Here is a 26813-nt window from a genome sequence, read left to right as displayed (position 1 = left end):
GAGCCTGCGCGTCCAGAGCCTGTGCTCCGCAACGGGAGAGGCCACAGCAGTGAGAGGCCCGCGTACCGCCAAAAAAAAAAAAAAAAAGAGACTCATTAAAATTTTCATTATTACTTAAAGTTTCAGGCATTAAAATTATCCTTCTCACAGGCCAAGCTGAGCTCCTTGGCTGCTGGTAAGATATGCAAATAACTGAGACATCTTTATTTTATAAACATGTCATTTCCACTCATGTGCCCGGCACATGGTGGACATTCCACTAATGTTCACTGAACTGAATGTACAGCTTTCCTTTTCCCAAGAAAAAGGAGCCTCCTGAGCAGCAGAAAGAAACCCGAACGTCTTCCTTCCATGATTCTACCCCAGTGTCCAACCACAGTCACCTCCCATCTCAATGGTGAGTTCAGAAACATTTAGAAGTGACCAAAGTTGTGTGTAGTATAGTCATTAATACTATTCACCAGAGTTCCAGCCTTCTACCTTCCGAGCACATGGAAGGCTTGCACTTCCTGGCCCCTGGTGGTTGGATGGGGCAGGGGGTCAAGGGGCTGTGACCGGAAGTGATGTGTGTCACTTCCAGGCCAGAGAATTTAACTGCCAGGGTGGGGCTCTCCAGGGCTTTCCTTCCCTCTGTCATGGTGGCTAATGGCATTCAAGAAGGAGATGCCCAGCCAGCTTCATCCTGATGTGGAGCTCACCCTGGACAAACCAGGAGGGTCACGTGGTACAGGCAATAACTACTCCTTCTGCTGTTTAGGAGCCCCCAAGAGATATGGAGTTTGTTTGCTACCTGTTACAGCAGATCCTGGCCTAGCCTGACTGAGCATCTGCCCAGAGCCCTTTGCCGTAATTTACCACATCTTCACAAACCACGTGGTGTAGGATGGAAACACAGCACTTTTCAAGGATCTCAAAGATGAAGGAAGTCATCCAGGTGTCCAAGTTTTATCCATATCTGCTGTGTGGCCAGACGCTGCTTTGCCATCTCTGTGACCACCAAGCTGGAACAATGGGCTAAGGTGACTTCCTTCTATAACTAGCTCCTAGAAGTAAACACCTTCTAGGATAGCTTATGGCTGAAAAAATACTGCAGGATTCTTCGATACCTCCAGCCAAATCCTGTCTAATCTCCACAGGAAAATAGCACAGGGGGAATATACTGCCTGGCTATCTCAAAGCCTAGATGCCCAGCCCATCAGTCAGTAACAAATACTTTTTCAGTATCCATTCTATTCCACCTTTGCACTAGGTGACTGGGAAGCTGAAGTAAACAATGAAAATCCCTGTCCTCAAAAACCTTTCATGCTAGTGGACGGTGACAAAGCAATAAACCTATACACAAGCAAATAAAAAATGTCAGGCACTGATACGTCCCATGAATAGGATAAAACAGTGTAATGATACAGATCAGGGTTGGCCAACTCTGACCTGTGGGCCAAATCCAGCCTGCGGCCTCTTTTTATATGGCCTGTGGGCCAAGAAATCCTTCCTACAATTTTAAATGGTTGCAACAAGTGGAAAGAAGCCTATTTCGTGATGCATGAAAATGATGCACAATTCAAATTTCAGTGTGCAAGAGGTTTTCCTGGAACGCAGCCACTCTACGTGATCTGCCCTGGCTATTTCTCCAAGCTCCGGAAGTACAGCTCTGGCCCCCGCTCTCCCTACTGCAGCCACGCTGGCCCCTCCGCACGGCCACTGCACAAAGTAAACGGAATCAGAGGGGTCCCCCGCACCCATCCCTCTGTGTCTCCGCCCCCTTCTTGATCCTCTTCGTGGCACTTTTCACCCGCCACACGTGGAATATGAGTTCCATGAGGGCTGAAACACTGCCTTATTTCCTGCTGCATTCGACACGGTACGTGCTCAATAAATAAACAAATGAATTGTCAGATGTTGGGAAGTTCTACGGAGAGGCAAGGGAGAGCCTTTAGGAATAGGACATCACAACCAGTCAAGACTTTCATGATGAACGGGGGCCTCAGAGAGGCTTTGCTTTATAATGTCCTAGTATCTTGGTAGAGACTATAAGATCGAGTGGTAAGAGAGAGAAAAGAGGACTTCTGGACTTCCCTGGTGGCGCAGTGATTAAGAATCCGCCTGCCAATGCAGGGGACACAGGTTCGAGCCCTGGTCTGGGAAGATCCCACAAGCCACGGAGCAACTAAGCCCACACACCACAACTACTGAGCCTGAGCTCTAGAGCCCACGAGCCACAACTACTGAAGCTTGCACGCCTACAGCCTGCGCTCCACAACAAGAGAAGCCACCGCACCGCAGTGAAAAGTAGCCCCCGCTCGCCGCAACCAGAGAAAGCCTGCGCACAGCAACGAAGACCCAACACAGCCAAAAATAAATTAATTAAATAAATAAATTTATATAAATTTTAAAAAAGGGGACTTCCCACCATAAAAGCAACCTAAGAAGAAATAGGGAGATTGGGATTGACATGTACACACTGCTATATTTAAAATAGATAACCAACAAGGACCTACTGTATAGCACAGGGAACTCTATTCAATATTATGTAATGACCTAAATGGGAAAAGAATCTGAAAAAGAATAGATATATGGATATGTATAACTGAATCACTTTGCTGTACACCTGAAACTAACACAACATTGTTAATCACCTATTCTCCAATATAAAATACAAAGTTAAAAAAAAAAGAAATGTCTCATCTCACCTCATCTCAATCACTTTCCCAATTGTAGATAGTTTCCCGCCCTCTCTGTTAATCTCAAGTGGTGGGAAAGAGCTGAGCTGAGAAAGGTGCTCAGAAACAATTTACTGTCACTTGTGTCCCTCTTCCTCTACTACCTCTAGGCCACTGTGGTAATGAGAAAGGTGCCTGGGAGTTCCAGATCGTCCTACGTTACCTCCTACATGGAAGCATCTGTGTGTCCAAATACTGCATTTTCATTCCATAAATTGTCTTTATAAGACTGTCCGAAGAGCAGTTCCTTAACGAAACTCGCTCAACATACAGTTTTAATGTGATCTTTTTTCTAGAGCTTTTAGGGGTCTAAAGGCTAATCCGCCAAGTCCAAATCAGGTGGTTGGTTTTTTTGGCCATACCACGCGGCCTGTGGGATCCTAGTTCCCTGACCAGGGAGTGAACCCGGGCCTTGGGCAGTGAGAGCGTGGAGTCCTAACCACTGGACTTCCCGGGAATTCCCCAAATCAGGGGTTGTAAATTAAAAAATAAGTCATACAAGGAAGTAGTATATTCAAGCTATAAGATACAGAGGGTCCTACTGTATCCTGAATAGCAATAATAGGCTAAAGTGATATAAGAGCTTCAACCACCAGTTAAGGGTAGAAAAGATCTGTGTACAGAAGCATGTAACGCAACACATTTACCTATAAGGTCATAAATGAAGAAGAAATTAATGGAAAACATTTCAAATGTACTTTGTGCCAAGGATGGTGCCTGATACGAAAGTGGGCACGAGCTCGTTGGGCCATCTGACTAGCAACGAAGTCAATGGACTTCCCTGTGCACGACCGTAGGGAGAGCAGTGGGGGCGGGTCTGCTTCCTGGAATTAAATATGGAAGGTGCATCTTAGTCCTTGTTATTCAATTCCCTTTAGAGACAATTTCAGGAGAAGGCAAGTGACACAAAGGTTATGAAGTCTCGTGAGCCATGTGGCTTCTCACGGTACTTAGAGGTGTGGATCTTGGATTTATTCCAGTCCCAGGCCGAGTTTGAACGACTCCACCACTCAGCAACAGTCTTCCACCACTGAAGTGACGAAAGAGGGGGCTGAAAGGTCGTGTGGGGAAGAAGGAGACAAATTCCGTCAGAGAAGAGTGGGGCAAGCCTACCAGGACCCGGAATTAATCCTTCGTCACTCTCCTGGTATGTCTGCATCAGTGACTTTGAAGAGATTTAGGGCAATGGCTTCCCCTAGTGACTTAAGGGGGTGCCAAGATTCCTGGTGACAAACAATGCTTATCAAATACACCAGAAACAGTGCTGGTCAGAAGGTCGATGTGAATGACAGGACAGTGAGGTTGCAGGTATTTATTTATCAAACGCCCAGAATGTCTACGCCATTGTACTCAGGGCTGTCACATACAGACGTGAGACTATGTGGATGGAGCATCCTAGAGTTGTGCAGTGCACGCTCTGTGCAACAGTATATGATTACCCCAACATATATAAAAGCTGGATAAAACAGACACAGAAATAAATCCCATATCTAGGTGGTTAATCTGATTATACTAGTGAGCCAGAAAGAGGCACTGGGTTAATCTTATTTCTAGAAGAAAACACATTCTGCTTAGATGATTGAAAAACTTAGCAGCTAAACAGTACGCACTGTAGATCTGAGTTGAGATTTTCCAACAGATTTATCTCAGTTCACAAATTCCATGCACTACTGACCCCAAACAGCTGTCCTAAGTACAGCTGGCAAGACTAATGAAATCAGGATGCCTTACACTCAAATGGCTTTGAGAGCAATTCTGCAGGGTATTGGTAGCCTTTTGCATGGTTACTGGAGAAAAAAAATGTTCACAGACTTGTGTAACTGTACTAGAGGCACTACTAGTCTAAGCTGAAAAAATAGGAGGATGTTCAAGGCTAGAAAGTGACCACTGTGGGGGAAGGGCAACCTTGTGATAGAATTGGCATCATTGCCATCCTTTTGGGAAAAGAGGTGGTTAGAAGAGGGGAGGGTGGAGAGAGGAACACGCTCACGAACCTACCACCATGGAGGACCCTGGACACGTCTCACAATAAATGAAACACTTTTATCTCAAAATGCACAAAATACATTCATATCCCAGTGTCCAAACCATTACCATCTTGAATATGCTTTCATACTCAATTTTGATTTAAACAAGAAGAACATTAAGAAACACACATCTTCTTGGATTTTTCTCTTAAGAGAAAGTTACGGGGGAAAAGAAAATGTATAATAACCAATATGATATACCTCCTTAGCCCTCACCACCCACTCGTATCTACACCCGAACTTCTGTTTAACTGTATGCACGTCTTTCCTTCGCATCGGAAAGATTTAATTGAGCCAGGGGTTGGGTGGACTTAAAGACAGCTGTACAGCCTGAAAAGCCTTACTTACTTCAAACAAGTCTGATTTTTTTTTCTCCTGTCCCCTAGGCTCAAAATGAGATTCCCTTTTACCTGCGATCTGGCATTGAGATCCCACATCCAGGCTGGTGGCAATGAAGTGGAGCTGAACGACGGTGATCTCTCTCGTGTCCGTTTGGAATTTGGAAAGTTAGAAAGGTGTCGCTTGCTGGACAAGGTGACTCTCTACACCTAACACAGAGTTCAACCTTCGCAGAAATACTGTGTATCTCTTTCTGTAGTGTAAGTACATCTGTGCTTTATACATAAGAGTAAGACGTTTTCACCCCCAAGGACCAATTTTCCCCTGTTGGGGGCGATATCAACCTTGTTGAAACTGCATTTCCTAACGACAGCTACGAAATCTCAAGTCCACTTTGATTGCTCACGGCCAGAAATTCCAAAATCAATAATGATTTAGCACCACTTCAGTCAAAACAATTATATCGGAATCATTTTCAAAATCAAAAGCTGAGAAAAACAGCACAGTCTATGAAATACAATAAAACTGGGCGAAATAGTGCTCAGACTGTAACATCCCAGTTAATCTTTTTTCATTACTCTCAATTCATTGGGCTCTGACGCCTGCTCATAGAATCAAAGATTTGATTATGGTTGAGTTTTACACACGTTTCAAAAAGCAAAGGACCAAAACGACTTCAGAGAAAAGATTTTTCTAGATGGTGGCAATGGGTAATTTGGAAAACCAGATAGAAAACGTCTGTAGAAAGCATGGCAGTTTTCAGTTCCCAGAAGAAATTAACTAAGTAAACTAGCTCACAGATGACCTGAAAATAAACAGCCCCCAAAGTTATCTGTGTCATAAAAACAAGTCAATGCTTCATGAGAAAATCACTGTGGTACAGCAGAAAGTAACACAACCTTGTAAATCAATTTGTTTCAAATAAAAAAAAATCACTGTGCTATCTGCACATACAGTTGAGGGGAAACTTTCATGTCCTATTACGTCGCCAAAAGCCCCCACCCCCAGCGTTTTCAAAAACTCATGGCAAGAATCTTAGTAAGCCTAAGAAACAGAATACTCATTAACAAGTACAGAATATATCCTGCCCACTACGAGGAGTGTTATGCATTTTTATATTGTCTCAAAAATAGTGGCGGCAAAGAAAGAACATCCTCTGTATAAGCCAACTTAAAAATCTGCATCACATGAAAAATTGAGCTCACCTACCTTCACTGGTCCATGTTCATAACTGGAGCTCTGCACCAACTGCAGAGAAGACATCATGAAAATATTCACCACTGCCCACTGTCTGTACATTTTGAATATTCTAATATCCACTGATTACCAAGCAGTTGACCTCAGGCAGCTAGAGCAAACTGGTTCAAAAGGCATATTCTCCAGAAGGAAAGTTCGAAACCCCAGGAGTTCACAGGGAAAAACAAATAATCAGTTGTGATCAAAATCAATTAGTCAAGGTACGTTTCTGCACAATCTTATGGGGGGGAGAGAACTGAAAAAAAGTTTAAATGTTCGTACGCTCCAAAAATAATCAGGAAGTGGATATGTCTTCTACTTGAAATGAGAAAGCCTCTAAGTCCATTTCATTTCCAGCAAACTAAAAAAAAAAAAATCTTCCCCCCCTGTGCCCCAGGTTTGAGTTGTTTTAGAAGGAGGTGGTTTGGCCACCAATGTTTGCAGCTACAGAAGGCTGGGACCCAGTTGTGGATTCAAACTTTTTTCACAACCCTCATGGAAGCTTGCAGGAGCATGTGTCTTAAATCTGACACACATTTTGGCAGAAAAAGCAGGGAAGTCTTGGCCGTAATCCTGTCGTGTCCCTACCAATAGCAGGGCAGTTTTGAAAACTGACTGAAACGCTCAGAACTGCTGTTACTTTACCCACGGAGATAACCTGTAACATGAAACCCCAGCACAGAGGCATCGAAACTGCGTTGCTCAGAAAGAGACCTCAGATGCTCACGCACCTCCATCAGTGACACACAGAAAGTAATCAAATGTGCTTTAAAAAACACACAGGCACAAAGACGACAAAATGTCCACATGCCCATGAAAAGGAAAACATAGACAAAATAATTTTTTTAACAGAAGTAACTTAGATTGAAATGAAGAACACTGCTTTTTAAAGAAGCAACAATTAGGTTTATTTGCTTGGGCCAGGAAATATCTCACAGACGTTGCTATAGAAAACATGTCATCACTTGAGTGTGGAATTCTTGAGAGCACTGGCGAAGTCAGCTTTGGAAACTGGATGCACTGAACGGGTGGATGCCACAAAGGGCAAAATTCTAGAAGGCAGCCAGACCTGCCCTTGCGCTTGTCACTAGTTTCCAATCTTTGATTTCCAGGTTTTGGCTCTTTCAAAGCCGTTTTTTGCATTTCTGAAATCAAGAATGGCCTGAGAAATCTCTTCATCTGTGTTCATCACAAATGGACCTAGAGCAGAAAGAGACATTCAGCAAGTTCTGGGTGACGAGAATATTTTCTTCTACCACGAAAATGGTATGTATTTCTGTAGTTCTTAATTTGAGACAAACTCAGGCATATCTGAACAGCAGAAGGTTATTTTTGCAGCATCCAATCTCCGAGGACTGTAATACAAGTTTCTTGACTACGATTGTGTATGATTATAAAGACCAAACTTCAGATAAACAAATGCAATTATATCTCACTCATCCATTGCAGGCTGCCGTCAGCAATGGCAATCTCTTTATTCAAAACATTCTTAAGTTTAGTTCTATTACGGCAATTTTTGTAGCTGTTATTTTTTTTTTTTTTTTTTTTTTTTTTTTTTTTTGCGGTACACGGGCCTCTCACTGTTGTGGCCTCTCCCGTTGCGGAACACAGGCTCCGGACGCGCAAGCTCAGCGGCCATGGCTCACGGGCCCAGCCGCTCCGCAGCATGTGGGATCTTCCCGGACCGGGGCAAGAACCCGTGTCCCCTGCATCGGCAGGCGGGCTCTCAACCACTGCGCCACCAAGGAAGCCTGCTGTTTGTTAGTTCTTTTTATCGTTATTTTTTATTGAGGTATAAATGACTTACAACCTTATATTAGTTTCAGGTGAACAATATAATGATTCTGTATTTGTATATATTGGGGAATGATCGTCACAATAGGTCTAGTTAACATCTGTCGCTATACATAGTTACAGAAGTTTTTTTTCTTGTGATGAGAACTTTTAAGGTTTATTGTACTTGTCAGTTGCACTAGCATTGGCTGACGTCAAGAATTTAACTGATCTGATTTTTTAAATTGGCAAATCTTGTCACAGTGTTGGTATCTCCACAGTATATGAGGCTGTGTCCTTGCATGAGGGGTCTAAGTCATTTTTGACAATTAGTAGCATCTCACTGACAATAAAAAGGAGATTATAAAAATGTCAAGTCAAGAAAGCATCACATTTTGGATTCTCTAGGGGTCAGTGCACTTTTCCTGTAAAGGGCCAGACAGTATATATTTTAGATTTTGTGTGTCAAACGGTGTCTGTCTCAACTACTCAACTCTTCTACTGAAGCGCAAAGCAGCCACAGACAATATCGAAGTGACTAGGGATGGCTGTGTTCCGATAAAACTTCATTTACAAAGACATGCAGTGGACAGATTTGGCCCATGGTCACTGTTAGTCTAATTCCTAGGGCTGAACTTGGCATTTGCTAAAAGTGTAGAAGAAGTCCTCCCCAATCGACCAGGAGGCAAAATGTCTGTCTCTTCCCTCTCTTCACATACTGTAGGAGCATCCACCTGTTGGATAAACAAGGCCAGCTCTTACATGGCATTGGCAGTGTCTTGAAAGCGGTTGACAGATTTGTCCATTCGGTCAGTGTATTTCTTCCCCCAGTCTTCAGAGGTGCCGTCAGGAACCTTTTACAAAGTGCCTCCCCTAAGAGGCTTTCTCTGAGAGACCCGGATTAAAATATAACTTAAAACTTGGAATAACACAGGCAAACTTCTTAACTACTCTTGGCGTATCAGCACAGATTCGGCACCCACTTTAGTGCTTGAGAAGGAAGACCCAGGATCACATGCTTCGATGACGCTGACGCCTTTTGGGAGATTTCAGGGAATAGGATGGCAAGAGAAAGGGAAAACAGGTAGCAGGTGTGTAAATTCATTCATTCACTCAGTGACCTATCTATCCAGGATTTATTGCGTGCTTACTGAATGACGAACATGGTGCTAGGAGCTAGAGACATAAAGCTGAAAGACAACCTAATGACAGACTCCCTCCCCTCAAGGACCTCAAATCTGTAACACAAACAGATATGAAAACAAATTATTACAAAACAGTGTGATACACAGAACGATAAAAGTATGGAAAATGCAAAGAATCAGCACAGAAGGGGAGAAGGAGGTAATGTCTGCACAGGCAGACATGGCGGAACGGCATTTTCGGACCGGCCTGCAGAAGGACGTGAGGGTGCGGAAAAGGAGGAGGGTGGAGTCTGATATGTAGCAAGGGGCCTGAGCCCTCTGGGTTTTGGACGCCATCTATGGGAAGAAGTTTGGACATAATTCTGCAGGTGATCTGGAATCACTGAAGCGTTAAGGACAGAACAATGTAATCTGATCTGCAGTTTTTAGAAGAAAACTTTGGCATCAGGGTAGAGAAGACGCCTGGCCTGGGAGGCTGAGTTGATGGTGGAATTGTTTAAGGGTAACTGAGACACAAGACACAGGAAGCTGTGGGTAGAGCAAGGAACTCAGTCCTGGATATTCTGACATGAAGGCGCTGGAGACAATCAGATAGTTGCCTGGCAGAGGTGCTCGGTACATTGTTGGAAATAGGGGTCTGGGGCTCGCAAGAGAAATTTCACCTGGAGATGGAGATGTGGACTGTACTAGGTAGGAAACAATGAGAGGGCCCTCATATGCAAAAAAAAAAATCGTAAATTCAAGAGGGCATCCTGGAAAAGTCACCTTTTTAAAGGACGCAGAGGGGAAAGGGAGACGGAACAGAGAAAATGAGAGCAGGTACTGGGCCAAGGACTGACTTCCTGCGCGTCATAATTTTGCTATAGATGAGACTTGCGGAGCACCTCTCCCCTCCCTCAATTACTTTTCTGTACAAACAGTACACTTCCGGGCTTCCATCTTGACACTTCTCTGGGGTATTCTGCTGTGATTCTCAAATCATAATGTGCACATAAATCACGTGGGAATCTTATTCAAATGTATATTCTGAGTCAAGAGGTCTGGAGTGGGGTCTGAAGCTCTGCATTTCTAACTATCTCTCCAGTGGTGCCAATGCTGCTGGTCCATGGACCACTTTGAGAAACAAGGGAAGCGCTGGAAGTGTGAGTCCTCCAAAGCCAGGGGAGGAAGCTCATCTCCTCAGATCCTCAACAAGAAGAAAACCCAAACCAGAAAGTATATGTTTTTGTTTTTCTTCTTTTTTGGGGGGGGGGGGTAATATATAACTAAATTGATTTATTTTTTTTTTGAAATTGAGGTATAACCGACATACAGCATTATATTAGTCTCCGGTGTACAACATAATGATTTCGTATTTGTATATACTGGGAAATGATCACCACAATAAGTCTAGTTAACATCTGTCACCATACACAGTTACAGAATTTGTTTTCTTGTGGTAAGAACTTTTTTTTTTTGATGAGAACTTTTTTTTTTTTTGTGGTACGCGGGCCTCTCACTGTTGTGGCCTCTACCATTGCGGAACACAGGCTCCGGACATGCAGGCCCAGCGGCCATGGCTCACGGACCCAGCCACTCCATGGCATGTGGGATCCTCCCGGACCGGGGCACGAACCCATGTCCCCTGCATCGGCAGGCGGACTCTCAACCACTGCGCCACCAGGGAAGCCCCCGATGAGAACTTTTAAGATCTATTCTCTTAGCAGCTTTCAAATATGCAGTACAATGTTATTGACTATCATCACCATGCTGTACATTATTTCCCCCAGAAAGCATGTTTCTTAATTGAATAAGAAAATGATTTGCTAGTTATCAATAACCCCACAAACCCTCTTTTAAACTACACTATTCATCCCTTCTCTAATTAAAGCTTTGAATTCCCTCCCTCTCCTGTAATAAAAATGGTGTGAGTTGAATCTCTCATTGTGTAGAAACTTCCTATAGTGGAGAGAGCACAAGACAAGGGTTTAGGAGACTAGGGTTCAAATCCCAGCTCCACCACCAACAATTACTTCCCAGCAGAGAAGCCACAGGGCAGAGCAAGGGGCAACCGGGCACGGTGAGAGGCGGAAGGGCAGGGTGGGTAGAAACCAGACAGCCTGAGTGTGAACCCAGCTATGTGGCCAACGAACCTCTGCACCTCCGCTTCCTCATCCATAAAGTGGGGATGAGAGTACATACCTTGTCAGGTTGTTCTCAAGCTTAAATGAATCAATATTTGGAAAGCACTCCGACCAATCCTAGTAGACAGTATATGCTACCGAGGTATCTGTTAGGTAAATAAGTGGAACATCTGGATTCCGTTTTCCTCAGCACCTAGTACTGGTTCCCAAATAGTCGAGAGATGGCTATGGTGGCCTTCAAACATGCACAGGTAAAAGAAAAACTTAAACGTCTGGGTTTGAAAGAGTTAGCAAAATAAAATTAATAAATAAAACAAACAAGCAGAATGCTTTGCCTCTCATTAGCTGAGGTTTCAGGGGCCATCTCTATGTTGTCTGGTTAATCCGAATTTGTGTGTGCTGGCACACCCAGTGTCCCTGAGTTGCAAGCCTCTGGGAGAAGATTCACAGGGCATGAATGTCGCCTATTGTAGTTGGAGTCTTGGTTTTCATCACTGATGCAGAGGACATCGCTTAACTGAAAAGGTTTCCATCCCACACATCTTCTTCCCACCTAAATTCTAGCTGCTATTAATAAAGATGAGGACCCTACTCAATCTGTCGGCAGGCTTCTTCCAGAAGAACAAACTATTTCAGGGCTGTTCAACCAAAAGAAAATGACAACTATGAACCTCTGGAGTGGAAATCAGAAGTCTGCAAAATGGAGGCAAACGCTATGGGCTAGGTGGAGTATAATTTAATGCTTTTCCCTTAAGCTACTAATAAAACAAAAAAGACTATTTTAAAAATAATCAGTGCTCTATAGACCAGATAGATCTAATTGATATTTACAGAACATTCCACCCAAAAGTGGCAGAATACACTTTCTTCTCAAGTGCACATGGAGCATTCTCCAGGACAGATCACATCTTGCGTCACAAATCAAGCCTCAGAAAATTTAAGAAAACGGAAATCGTATCAAGCATGTTTTCTGACCACAACGCTATGAGAATGGAAATCAACTACAGGAAAAGAAACTATAAAAAACACAAATACATGAAGGCTAAACAGTGTGCTACTAAATAACCAAGGGATCACTGAAAAAATCAAAGAAGAAATTAAAAGATACATAGAAACAAATGAAAACAAAAACACTATGACCCATAACCTATGGGACACAGCAAAAGCAGTTCTAAGAGGTAAGTTTATAGCAATACAATCTCACCTCAAGAAACAAGAAAAATCTCAAATAAACAACCTAACCCTACACTTAAAACAACTAGAGGAAGAACATATGTATATGTATAACTGATTCACTTTGTTATACAGCAGAAACTAACACACCACTGTAAAGCAACTATACTCCAATAAAGATGTTAAATAAATAAATAAATAAATAAATAAATAAAAAGGTCCAACTAAAAAAAAAAAAAGAACAAAGAAAACCCAAACTCAGTAGAAGGAAATAAATCATAAAGATCAGAGGAGAAAAAAATGAAATAGAAGTGAAGAAAATAATAGCAAAGATCAACAAGACTAAAAGCTGGTTCTTTGAGAAGATAAACAAGATTGATAAACCCATAGCCAGACTCATCAAGAAAAAAAGGAAGAGGACACAAATCAATAAAATTAGAAATGAAAAAGGAGAAATCACAACTGACACTGCAGAAATACAAAGGATTATAAGAGACTACTACAACTATATGCCAATAAAATGGACAACCATGAAGAAATGGACAAATTCTTGGAAAGGTACAATTTTCCAAGACTGAACCAGGAAGAATTAGAAAATATAAACAGACCCATCACAAGTAATGAAATTGAAACCGTAATTAAAAATCTTCCAACCAACAAAAGCCCAGGACCAGATGGCTTCACAGGCAAATTCTATCAAACATTTAGAGAAGAGCTAACACTGATCCTTCTCAAACTTCCAAAAAAATTGCAGGGGGAGGAATACTCCCAAATTCATTCTATGAAGTCACTGTCACCCTGATACCAAAACCAGAAAAAGATATCACAAAAACAGAAAATTATAGACCAATATCACTGATGAACATAGATGCAAAAATCCTGAACAAAACACTAGCAAACAGAATCCAACAGCACATTAAAAAGATCACACACCATGAACAAGTGGGATTTATCCCAGGGATGCAAGGATTCTTCAATATATGCAAATCAATCAATGTGATACAAAACATTAACAAATTAAGGAATAAAAACCATATAATCGGGTTTCCCTGGTGGCGCAGTGGTTGGGAGTCCGCCTGCCAATGCAGGGGACATGGGTTCGTGCTCCGGTCCAGGGAGATCCCACATGCCGCGGGGAGGCTAGGCCCATGAGCCATGGCCGCTGAGCCTGCGCGTCCGGAGCCTGTGCTCCGCAACGGGAGAGGCCACAACAGTAAGAGGCCCGTGTACCGCAAAAAAACCAAAAACGCAAAAAAAACAATAAAAGAAAACCATATGATCATCTCAACAGATGCAGAAAAAGCTTGTGACAAAATTCAACACCCATTTATGATAAAAAAAAAATCTCCAGAAAACGGGCACAGAGGGACCCTACCTCAATATAATAAAGGTCATATATGACAAACCCACAGCAAGCATCATACTCAATGGTGAAAAACTGAAAGCATTTCCACTAGGATCAGGAACAAGACAAGGATGCCCACTCTCGCCACTATTATTCAAAATAGTTTTGGAAGTCCTAGCCACAGCAATCAGAGAAGAAAAAGAAATAAAAGGAATACAAATTGGAAAAGAAGAAGTAAAACTGTCACTGTCTGCAGATGACATGATACTCTACATAGAAAATCCTAAAGATGCCACCAGAAAACTACTAGAACTAACCAATGAATTTGGTAAGGTTGCAGGATACAAAATTAATGCACAGAAATCGCTGGCATTCCTATACACCAACAATGAAGAAACAGAAAGAGAAATTAAGGAAACACTCCCATTTACCATTGCAACAAAAAGAATAAAATACCTAAGAATAAACCTGCCTAAGGAGGCAAAAGACTTGTACTCAGAAAACTATAAAACACTGATGAAAGAAATCAAAGATGACATAAACAGATAGAGAAATATACCATGTTCTTGGATTGGAAGAATCAATACTGTGAAAATGACTATACTACCCAAAGCAATCTACAGATTCAATGCAATCCTTATGAAACTACCAATGGCATCTTCACAGAATTAGAACAAAAAACCTTACAATTCGTATGGAAACACAAAAGACCCCGAATAGCCAAAGCAATCTTGAGAAAGAAAAACGGAGCTGGAGGAGTCAGGCTCCCCGACTTCAAACTATACCACAAAGGTACAGTAATCAAGACAGTATGGTACTGGCACAAAAACAGAAATATAGATCAGTGGTACAGGATAGAATGCCCAGAGATAAACCTATGCACATATGGTCACCTAATCTACGTCAAAGGAGGCAAGAACATACAATGGAGAAAAGACAGCCTCTTCAATAAGTGGTGCTGGGAAAACTGGACAGCTACATGTAAAAGAATGAAATTAGAACACTACCTAACACCGTACACAAAAATAAACTCCAAATGGATTAGAGACTTAGATATAAGACCAGACACTATAAATCTTTTAGAGGAAAACCACTCTTTGACATAAACCATAGCAAGATCTTTTTTGACCCACCTCCTGGAGTAACAGAAATAAAAAGAAAAATAAACAAATGGGACTTAATTAAACTTAAAAGCTTTTGCACAGCAAAGGGAACCATAAACAAGACAAAAAGACAACCCTCAGAATGGGAGAAAATATTTGCAAATGAAACAAATTAATTAATCTCCAAAATGTACAGACAGCTCATGGAGCTCAATATCAAAAAAACAAACAATACAGTTAAAAAATGGGGTGAAGACCTCAATAGACATTTCACCAAGGAAGACATACAGATGGCCAAGAGGCACATGAAAAGATGCTCAGCACCACTAATTATTAGAGAAATGCAAATCAAAACTGCAATGAGGTGTCACCTCATGCCGGTCAGAATGGCCATTATCAAAAAAGCTAGAAAAACAATAAATGCTGGAAAGGCTGTGGAGAAAAGGGAACCCTCCTACACTGTTGGTGGGAGTGTAAATTGATACAACCACTATGGAAAACAGTATGGAGGTTCCTTAAAAAACTAAAAATAGAACTGCCATATGACCCAGCAATCCCACTACTGGGCATATACCCTGAGAAAACCATAATTCAGAAAGAGACATGCACCACAATGTTCACTGAAGCACTATTTACAATAGCCAGGACACGGAAGCAACCTAAATGTCCATCGACAGATGAATGGATAAAGATGTGGCATATATATACAATGGAATATTTCTCAGCCATGAAAAGAAATGAAATTGAGTTATTTGTAGTGAGGTGGATGGACCTACAGTCTGTCATACAGAGTGAAGTAAGTCAGAAAGAGAAAAACAAATACTGTATGCTAACACATACATATGGAATCTAAAAAAAAAAATGGTACTGAAGAACCTAGATGCAAGGCAGGAATGAAGACTTAGACATAGAGAATGGACTTGAGGACACGGGTGGGAGGGGGAAGCTGGGGTGAAGTGAGAGTAGCATCAACATATATAGACTACCGAATGTAAAATGGTTGGTGGGAAGCAGCCGCATAGCACAGGGAGATCGGCTCAGTGCTTTGTGACAACCTAGAGGGGTGGGACAGGGAGGGTGGGAGGGAGACGCAAGAGGGAGGGGATATGGGGACATGTGTATGCATATGGCTGATTCGCTTTGTTGTGCAACAGAAACTAATACGGTATTGTGAAGCAATTATACTCCAATAAAGTTCTATTAAAAATAATAAATAAATAAAATAAAAAAATCAGTGTTCTTTAAATTTATCATCAGCCAGGTTTTTTTTTTTTCCCGAAATCACTGTGCATACCTGTAGGCAAGGCAAGGTAGTGTAATGGGATTTTAATGCATGTTAAATTTAATAATCAGAGAAGCGGACATACACTATGTTTTGTAGCATTTATCAAAGTAATAGGTTGGGTTCTGGATGCTTTTAGACGTTCTTCATTCAATCAAACAACGGTATTTTGAGGAAGTCAAGACAAAGAATTGAAGTGACTATTATGAGTCCTTATTCCAGGATTTTCTGCCTCCAAGTACAGTTATCTCTATTTGTTTTGTTTTTATTGACATATAGTTGATTTACAATGTGGTGTTAATTTCTGCTGTACGGCAAAGTGATTCAGTTATACATATGTATACACGTACACCCGTGTATATTCTTTTCCATTACGCTCTATTACAGAATATTGAATATAGTTCACTGTGCTATACAGTAAGACCTTTTTGTTTACCTGTTTTACATCTTCGGGTTTTTTTCTTTTATTTTTTTTGGCTGTGCCATGCAGCTTCCGGGATCTTAGTTCCCCGACCAGGGATTGAACTCGGGGCCACGACAGTGAAAGCACCGAGTCCTAACCACTGGACCACCAGGGAAGTCCCTCTATTTGTTTTTTAAAATAAACTAAGAGTGACTCAAATATTTTAGAAACTTCCAAAGAAATATTCCTAAGAGGTCGCCAGTTTTCACTAAAAATACAACAGACTACAAGGACAATACTGAAATCACTGTTATTTATGGGAATTCCCTGGCAGTCCAGTGGTTGGGACTCGGCGCTTTCACTGCCATGGGCCTGGGTCCAATCTCTGGCAACTAAGATCCTGCTAGCAGTACAGCATGGCCAAAAAAAAAGAAAGAAAGAAATCACTGCTATTTTTGGTAAAGATAAAAACGATATTCAAGTCCCCAGTAGACCACAAAATCTTTTCTTAAGTTGAAATTCCCTATGACACTATGTAAAAAACACTATTTTTGTTTTCCCCACAGTTCAAACCTCAATGTCCTACATGTGGTTGATACTCAAGAAATGCTTCCTTAAAGGAAAGAGAATGAATGTAGAAGTGAAAACCACGTATACATTTTCCTTTCACAATGGAGAAATGAAACAAAACCCTCAACTTTGTAGATGGAGAGAGGACAAAAATCCAACTTTCTTCCCGGTGACCCTATATATGGACACTACTTTCAAAGGAAAGGAAAACCAACCAAAGAACTCGCCATCATGTGGGGCTTACCATGTTGGACAACTGGTTCTCTTAATGGCTCCCCAGCAATCAGGACGAAGTGGTTTCTCTCAGGATCCTAAAGTCAAGAAAGAGACCATCAAACAATAAACAGCCTTATTTTTGAATGTCTGATTAGGAGTGATTTGAAGTTGACATTCGGGCCAAAGGGATGATGTCCCTAATTCTAAAGATAAATTCCAGAAATATTTTCTGTGCAACGCATGATATGGAAATGCCTATTCTTTAAGACGTTTGGTAGCAATCAGAACTCAAGAATATGTCCCGAACACCAAAATAATAACCTTCTCTAATAAAGAAGGAGAATTTAAATTAAGATTTTTCTTTAACTAGAAACATCTTTATGACAAACTATGTGATTGACTTGGCCTATTATAGAGCTTATAACTTCCTGCTAAAAATTTAATTTTTAAAAGTGAAGAGTATTTATGCAAATCCAAAAGTAACATTTTATTACTTTTGACATTTATTACTATTAATGTAAAATATGCCCCAGAAATGTTGCACTAAATGGAACCTTACAAAAACATCCCAGGAGGCTTCCGTGGTGGCGCAGTGGTTAAAAATCTGCCTGCCAATGCAGGGGACACGGGTTCGAGCCCTGGTCTGGGAAGATCCCACATGCCGCGGAGCAACTAAGCCCGTGCGCCACAACTACCGAGCCTGCGCTCTAGAGCCCCCGAGCCACAACTACTGAGCCCACGTGCCACAACTACTGAAGTCCGTGTGCCTAGAGCCCGTGCTCTGAGAAGCCACCGCAATGAGAAGCCTGCGGACTGCAACGAAGAGTAGCCCCCGCTCGCTGCAACTAGAGAAACCCTGCGCACAGCAATGAAGACCCAATGCAGCCAAAAATAAACAAAAAAAATAAATAAATTTATTTTTTTAAAAAGTTCCCGAGATACCTGCTCAGGCAAATTTCTCTCCAAAAGGGTCCTATTGTGTTAAAGTCTCTAAAAGTTTTTGTTTAGAATTAAGATTAGGTTTTTTTTCCCTGAAACTGAAAAAAAATATTAATTATTAAATCCAGTGCTAGTGTGGATGCAGGGAAATATACACTTTTCTATCCATCATTTGGGAGATTTTAAGTGGGTGCTGTAGTCCTTCTAGAGAGCACTTTGACAATATGACTTCAAGCCCTCCTGTCGCTGACGCCCTCTGACCCAGTAATGCCAGAGAAACCAGCAGAAGAACCTCCCATCACACTTGTGATAATATATTATATGCTCCTACTCATATAAAGCTCTTTAATTAGAAATAATTCTAATGTTACTAGTACCAGAAGATTTATCACTGGATTCAACTAACATGAAGCATATGAAGAACGAAGTCTTTAATCTTCCATGTAGTTAGAAATATTTGTATCTTACAGAACCGACATTTATTTCCCCTTCTGCCTCTAACTTTAAAAAATTAAAAGGGAATTTAGGGTCGAATGGTTTCTGCAAAAGTCTTAATTTACTCCCTACAGTCCCAGGGCTGTCCATTTAGCACATCCACCCAGTGGATGCTTTAATCATTTCTTCATGTTTAAAAAACATCTGTTTAACCATTCCCAGGCCTGTATTTATTTACACATCACCTTATGTATCCATAACCCAATTTGCTGTCAAAATATGCCAATGTGAACTCAGCTGAGACTCAGAGTAAGCTAAAAAACCCCTCTCTGCCAGTCACCTGCACGCCAACATAGTTTTCATCCCTACTTTTCAAAATTCATCTTTGCAGGAGCTTCTGCACAACTGTCTCTTCAGTTCTCCTTATTGGAATGTCACGAAGTGGCCAGACGGGTTTAATAGGCTCACAAGACGGTAAGCGAACAATCCAAGGGAATGAAGGAAGGAACACAAGGAAGAAACCTGGCAACCTGGATTAAAAAAGGCTCCTTGGACTCCTAAAATATCAGAAACTTTACTTAAAAAGCAAGGACTCAACACAAAAGGACTACAAAATGGATCATGTGTTCCTCTCAGTTCAACGTGGGGCTGACTTTCAGAGGGCTCCATGGGAATATGTGTGTAGATCTATATTTATACCCCTAAAGGGCTGATCCATTTTCACTTATGCTAACAATAAAATCAATCAATTGCATAAAGAAAGAAAAAGTGAGAGACAAGGAAGAGCTGCCTTCAGATTCAAGTTTCTAGGGGTAAACAATACGGACTTTCAGTGATTCCTAAAGATGACGAATCAGTGTAGATAAAACCTTAAAATAAACCAGTAGAAATAACAGAAATTAATGAAAGGGGCTGATAAACTTGTGGCATAGTTTCTTTCCCGGAGGAAGAGAAAAAATTTGCCACGTACACAGGAGATTTCGGCATTTTCCTGGGAACTAGTAGAAAGTACAAGTTAAGAAAATTAAAGCAACCTAAGTGTCCATCAACAGATGAATGGATAAAGAAAGAAGATGCAGTACATATATACAATGGAATATTACTCAGCCATAAAAAGAAACAATATTGAGTTATTTGTAGTGAGACGGATGGACTTGGAGGACATTATGCTAAGTGAAGTAAGTCAGAGAAAGACAAATACTGTATGATATCACTTATACGTGGAATCTAAAATATACAACAAACTAGTGACAAAAAAGAAGCAGACTCAAAGATACAGAGAACAACTAGTGGTTACCAGTGCTGGGGGAGGGGCAAGACAGGGGTGAGGGATTAGGAGGTACAAACCATTGGGTGTGAGGTAGGCTCAAAAGTGTATTATACAACACGGGGAATAGAGCCAGTATTTTTAAATAACTGTTAATGGAAAGCAACCTTTAAAAATTACATTAGGGCTTCCCTGGTGGCGCAGCGGTTGAGAGTCCGCCTGCCGATGCAGGGGACGCGGGTTCGTGCCCCGGTCCGGGAAGATCCCACATGCCGCGGAGCGGCTGGGCCCGTGAGCCATGGCCGCTGAGCCTGCGCGTCCGGAGCCTGTGCTCCGCAACGGGAGAGGCCACAACAGTGAGAGGCCCACGTACCGCAAAAAAAAAAAAAAGAAAAAGAAAAAGAAAAAAAAATTACATTAAAATTTTTAAATGCAAAAAAAATGTTTGAAAAAAGAGAATTAAAGATTTTTAATACTTAACCTTGTTCTCCACCTGGACACTGTCACCTTCCCCCAGCACGGCTGTGTGATGAGGTTCTATTTTTTGTTGCGTGTCATCAGGTCCTACAAAAAAGACGACCCGCTCAATTCAGTCCTCATGGTAGTACATTTCTCATACGATTACAAACTTGGTTAACTACACGGCACCATAATATGAATTTCAAGTTCAGAAACAACCAACTTAGGAATCTCCTGAAATCTCTTGTTGATGGTATTTGCTATCATTGAAGTCCAAAACTGGCTGCTTTCCAATGTAGAAAAGGACAAGGAAGTGAATCCTGTATTATGTTTCCACTTACACTTTCAATGTCATGCCTAATAGGTTAATTAATAAGCAAAGTCCTTGCCATTACATGCTAATAAGAGTGTTTCCTTGGGTCAATTATAAATCTCAAAAGATTTAAGCATGCTTAGGAAAATTAGTAAATTCCATCATTAATTCCTTTCCACAAGTATTTATTGAACATCTACAACTAACTGCCCAGCACTGTGAGAAAATGCAAAGAAGTGCAAAGCCGATTCCTCACATACAAATAACTCAAAATCTCACTGAGAGAAAGTAAATATATATTCATAAAACAGAGACTAATTCAACTGGGAAACAGGTAAGTTGGAGAGCTAGTGAACAACAGCTGTGGAACTATGTACAAGGCCCTCTGCTAAATGCTGCGGGAGTGGGGAGGTTTCAGGATAGATGTATTTCCATCCCTCCTATATTAAGGCTCACAGATGAAACAGAAAAAATAATACAAATGAAATTGTGTGTTAAAGGCAACAAGAAAGGAATAAACAAAGTTCAAAGAGAGAACAGGGACTGCAGATCTCTGCAGGATCAGACAGACCGATAAAAGGCAAAGCTAGGATAAAGGGTGCTCTAGACAAGAGGACAGACTGTGCAAAGGTGAGGGGCTGGCAATGTGCAGGGCACGCCCGGGTGAACCTTCTATCATTGCTGGAACATTCTTCTGGGAAGAATGATGGCAATGCACACTTGCTTCAGGTCAAGGGAAGACATGAAGGCCATGCTTATCCGTATAGAACGGAGGACCTCTGAGGAGAGGGTGTGTGTGGGAAATGGTTAGATCTGTGTCTTGGAGAAATAACTGAAAGCAGAGCACAGAATAAATTGGAGAGGGCACGACTGAAGTTAGGATGACCTGTTAGAAGTTTATTCTAACAGTCTCAGTGGAAATGAATTCCAGTCTGAACTGGGAGAGTGGACACAGAAAGAAAGGAATGGGTTTGAGAGGTGGAGTGGAGAAAGAAAGATTGGGCAACAATGGGAGAGAGAAGAGCCGAAGAACACGATTCTCCCCAGAAGCAGCATCATGCAGCGGCCTGAACGGCCACAGCAGGCGGCGGGTGGGACGTGGCTGGGCCTTTCAGCTGACTGAAAACCAGACACGTGAACACACAACAGAGAGAAGACTCCGGGCAGGCTGAGAAGCCCGTTAACGATGTCTGCATGACATTCTGGACTATAAAAAAAAAGGGCATTCACCTGACACGATACAGCTAAAGCTGAATAATCAACATGGAAGCACTTATTTAAGCAAAAGCAGTAGCTTGAGGAATTACCATATAAACATAATTTGTGAATTTTGTGAATACTGACTGGAGTTCAAACATAGTCATATTTTCTAGAGAAGGCCTCCCTTTCACCTCCACTTTGGAGATAACCTACATGAAGCAGCAGGGTTCATTCTGATGCTTGCAAACGTGAAATAGGATTCTAACAGAGAACTTCTTAACCTGGAGTCAATGTGTTCCCAAGGGGTCCATGCATAGAATTCAGAGCAATCATGGACTTGCATGGGAGACAAATGACATCTTTATTTTCACGAACACCTAACTGAAATGTGGCCTTTCTTTCAGTCATGACTGTAGCCAGAAAACCACAGCAGTATTAGCTGGACCAATGATTTTGTTTCCAGTAGAAATCATGGATATTTTCATATCACATTAGCATTGTAAAGATCTCAAAATAAGTTTATGTTAATCACTACTTAACAATTTAAAGTAGATCTGCTTCTGGATCATGTTATTTCAAATGTCATCAGAGAAGCACACGTAGAACTGTATCACAGACTTGTTCTTTTAACCTTTTAATGACACCATTGAATTAAAAAAAAAAACCAAAAAACATTGTTCAGAGGTGGGGCCTTGGCAAATGTCAAAAGGGTTCATGGCACAAAAAGCTTAGGAACTTCTGTCTCAGAGGCAGTGGTGTGCTAGTTAATGTTTACCAACCGGCTTTCGGGGACAAGGGGAAAAACAAACCTGATTTGTACTGTGTGCCAATTTCCATGGTTTAAATGCTCCCGTTGTGGCCAATTTCAAGCTACCAATCTGAGGCCAGGGAAGAGGTACACAACCTGCTCCAGCAAAAGCGAGCCCCAGCACATCACTGAAGGCTTCTTCTCCCCCAAGGATTTTTAGGTTAACAGATGTCACGGCAGTGAATGATAGAACTCTGCTGATTTTCCACTCATGCAAGGATGTGGCCATAGAAAGAGGGGTCTCGGAGTCTAAGAATAATCTCATTTAGATTGGGGTAATATTTTAAACTGTGAGATAAAGCAGCATTAAGTGTGCTTTACCGAGATTCCCTGGGAGCAATGAACCATGTCTTTATCTTCAATGAATTCATATGTAACACCCATTACCCATGTGGTCTACCCCGACCCCTAATTTTATCATGTAGGATGTTTTATGATACAGAGAGCAAAATGATTTATAAAACCCCTTCACTATGTTTTAATGGAGTGAGCTGGCAAGAGACAGCTCTCAAAAATCATGCTGAACTGGGATTTCTCTGCACCTCCTATCAGGGTAGCTTGCTTGACTGCCAGTCATTCGTCTATGAGAAAATCTTAATTTAGAAACAGAGTTCATATTTCCCTAAGAGCTCTCATTCTAATTTTATACGGAATGCAATTTCCGCTCATTCTACTTGCTGATCTAGGAGAGGAATCACAGTATTGATTCTGAAGAGGCCATTTGAAATGCTCCACCATAAGGCAAACTTTTTTTTTTTTTTTTTTGCGGTACACGGGCCTCTCACTGTTGTGGCCTCTCCCGTTGTGGAGCACAGGCTCCGGACGCGCAGGCTCAGCGGCCATCATGGCTCACGGGCCCAGCCGCTCCGCGGCATGTGGGATCCTCCCGGACTGGGGCACGAACCCGTGTCCCCTGCATCGGCAGGCAGACTCTCAACCACTGTGCCACCAGGGAAGCCCGGCAAACCTTTTTTATAGACACTGGAAAGTCAGGTTTTTAAGATTAATCATTCTAAGTGTACCTTTAGCTTCTGTATTATTTTATAAAATGTTTAAAGCAGGATCACATAAAGCAAAGATTGATTCCATCTTCATGTTATTTCTATGCTGTTTCACCCATCTGGTTATCTCCTGAACCTAAAATAAGTCTCAAAGAAAATATATTTTATTGGTTCTGACTACTTTCAATTATAAATCGAGCCAAATCAGATAATAAATAGTTTCCACTGGGAAGCTTCGCCAAGATATCTAATAGTGCAGTTAAGGAAAATTTAACTGAAAACGAACTGCAAATATTTTTGTTTGCGTAAACAGTCATGAAAGGGCAAAATACTTTAAAACATTTTAAAGTTAGTGCTGCATCTTCAGTGTGTGGTTTATTGCTGTGAAACTTCTCCCCATACACAAGATTTCCTTTTTCTTCTTCTCTTTACAAGAACTACTGTCCCATTTACCCTCTGTTCCGTACATTCTGGTGCTTCTATCACAGATTTTGATAGCATCAATTTTGTATGTATAGTTGAAGCCTTCTTATCTGATGCAATCCGGATCATTAATTGAAAAAGATTAAGCTGCCTCCAACATTGTACTTTAAATTAAATTGTAAATGTGCATCCATTTGCCAATTTTTAGAAATTGGATTGAAGCACTGCCTTTCTTTATAAAGCATACCCATAATGCACCACTGAAATCCTTCTAGATTTTCAGTTTCCCCTAATCTTTTACTGTCATCTCTGCCATACTAATTCTAAGAGTTTTCTTTAGCAATATACGTTTACAAAGCACGTGACTTCGGTTGCTCTAGAAATACAAACTCTTTTCAAGCTTATTTCGTTAATTTAAGTATTATTTAATTAAATCGCATAATTGCAATCACTGGTGCAACTGGCATAAACAGATTAGAGAACAATCACACCTGCCTTTAAGTCCACTTCAACTTGCCAGGGGGAGTAGCAGGGGGCAAGTGGACCAGGGGAGCCGATCATCCTGGGCGTTCAGGCACCTCATTCAACGTATTCCGCATGGAATGAGGTGCACTGCTTAGTCCAATTCATTTTGGGTAAGTGGAGGTCAGCTCGGAGGGCTCCTAGTGTGTTTCCCCACCTTTATTGAGATCCAGGGGCTGTGTCAAACTTTTTAATACCCCCCAGAACCAGAAGCAAAGCGCAGAGCACAGTGAGCATGAATAATTACTTATTCAAATAAGTTTGAAACATTTTACTATCCACATAAACCAGTTAGTTGTCATCTCAATAACCACAAATATTTTTAGATTTCTAAATATATTTTCTAAGCCCCAACAGTATATTTGATACTGGTTCCTCTAAGGGACTGGCATGCAAGCTGATAAACTGCCCCAAGCTTCAGGGACACAGGATACAAACTCCTGTAGCCTGTTGATCTCTGTGTTGATGTGTAATGTCATTTTCATCTCAGCTGCAGGGAAGGGGTTTAGAGCTAATATCCTTGGGATCTACTGATTTTCTGACCATGCTGTTTTATTTTGTTTTTTTTTAAATCATATACTGCATAAGATTTCAGCCGGGGGCTGGTCAAAGGACTTGTTGCCTCAGAAAAAGACTGCTGTCAAAGATCTTTCTCCTGCACAATTTTTAAAGCTACTATTCAACAGTCAGAAGGCTTGAAAAAAAACACAATGTATCAAAAATTAAGAAGATCCTGGAAATCCATAAAACATCTCAAATAAGTACTCTTAAATAAGGAAGTACTAATTCTATTTGTCTTATTTTAGTTCTGTTAATTCCTTCTCTTCTTCAGGGTGTCGTTAGTGGGCAATTACATGACTTCACTATACTCACCATGAACTTTAAAATATCTAACTTAGACAAATAGTTAACGTCCAGCATTTCCTAACGTTCAAAACTCCACCTGTCCTTACAAAACTAAATCTACTGATGTCCATCTTTTAAGTACTTCCTGCGTCAATTAATATTTTTTTTAATTTATTATTTATTTGGCTGCACCGGGTCTTAGCTGTGGCACATGGGATCTTCATTGCCGCGCGGGGGACCTTCATTGTGGCACGCGGGATCTTTAGTTACGGCATGCGGGATCTTTTTCTTTGTTGTTGTGGCATGTGGACTCTTAGTTGAGGCATGTGGGATCTAGTTTCCTGACCAGGAATCGAACCCAGGGCCCCTGCACTGGGAGCGTGGAGTCTTAACCACTGGACCACCAGGGAAGCCCCGATTAATATTTTTAACAGTCATCCTAATCTCCACTTATGGAATCTCCCCAGACTACTTTCTCAAGCCAAATTGCAGTCTCTTTATTCCAGCCCCATACATTAAGTACATATTTATAACATCTATTTCAACAGAATGGAGGTACATGACATTTAAGACAATTACTTGCTTATCAGTTCCTGCCATCTGTGGCTGCCTGCTGCCATCCTGGTTTTATAAGCAAGATAAAACTGAGGCAATAAAGTCAGAGAGCATTTTTTGGATTCTCTCTATAGATAGGTCAGTACACATTCAATAGCTATTTCTGCTTTGTTGTTTCTTTTTTTCTGGTGATGTGTTCTTGCCCTTTTGTTTTTCTCATTAATATCTCCATTCGAGGGTCAAGAGGAGGAAGGGAAGGAGATGAAATTCAAATGAGGTCACCTGGCCAGCTATTCGTTGGCTGAAGCAGATTCCCAAGAGGGCAGTTTCGCGAGCTAGATTCTCTCCATGGTCCACTTTACCCTGGACAGATGCAAGTTTGCTCCAGCACTACAGACCGTGACCCCATTTCCTGCCAGATGTTTTGCACTTGTGGCTCATGGTCATGAGAGGTGACCAGGCCAGTGAATAGGGATGACTCAGGAAAATCCTGCCTCACCTCGAGAAAAACAAGTGGATGTGTAAGTCATTCTTACCCCTCGAACCACTGACCTTTTCACTTGTTAAATTCTTGGACTAAAGGTCTGTCAGGA

The 26813-nt window shown here is 41.4% G+C and overlaps 2 protein-coding genes across 3 annotated transcripts in view; both read right to left on the bottom strand.

Moving 5' to 3' along the window:
- VEGFD (vascular endothelial growth factor D) overlaps nucleotides 1-6843 on the bottom strand; it is a 36813-nt gene extending 29970 nt beyond the window's left edge. The window contains exon 1 of one of the 2 annotated variants that reach the window (XM_067724677.1): nucleotides 6293-6843. In XM_067724677.1, the coding sequence (XP_067580778.1) occupies nucleotides 6293-6382 (90 nt within the window). In that variant the 5' untranslated portion in view covers nucleotides 6383-6843. The remainder of the gene's footprint in view (nucleotides 1-6292) is intronic. The other variant, XM_067724678.1, reaches the window with a different exon arrangement.
- A 352-nt stretch (nucleotides 6844-7195) lies between these two features.
- PIR (pirin) overlaps nucleotides 7196-26813 on the bottom strand; it is a 102250-nt gene continuing 82632 nt past the window's right edge. The window contains exons 9-11 of the mRNA XM_067724680.1: nucleotides 20575-20657; nucleotides 17481-17547; nucleotides 7196-7519 (exon numbers count right to left, since the gene is read on the bottom strand). Of these exons, the coding sequence (XP_067580781.1) occupies nucleotides 7407-7519; nucleotides 17481-17547; nucleotides 20575-20657 (263 nt within the window). The 3' untranslated portion in view covers nucleotides 7196-7406. The remainder of the gene's footprint in view (nucleotides 7520-17480; nucleotides 17548-20574; nucleotides 20658-26813) is intronic.

This window comes from Pseudorca crassidens, chromosome X, assembly GCF_039906515.1.
Source record: "Pseudorca crassidens isolate mPseCra1 chromosome X, mPseCra1.hap1, whole genome shotgun sequence".
NCBI lineage: Eukaryota > Metazoa > Chordata > Mammalia > Artiodactyla > Delphinidae > Pseudorca > Pseudorca crassidens.
Note: the sequence above shows the minus strand (reverse complement) of the source record. Positions and strands in the feature narration are given on the sequence as shown.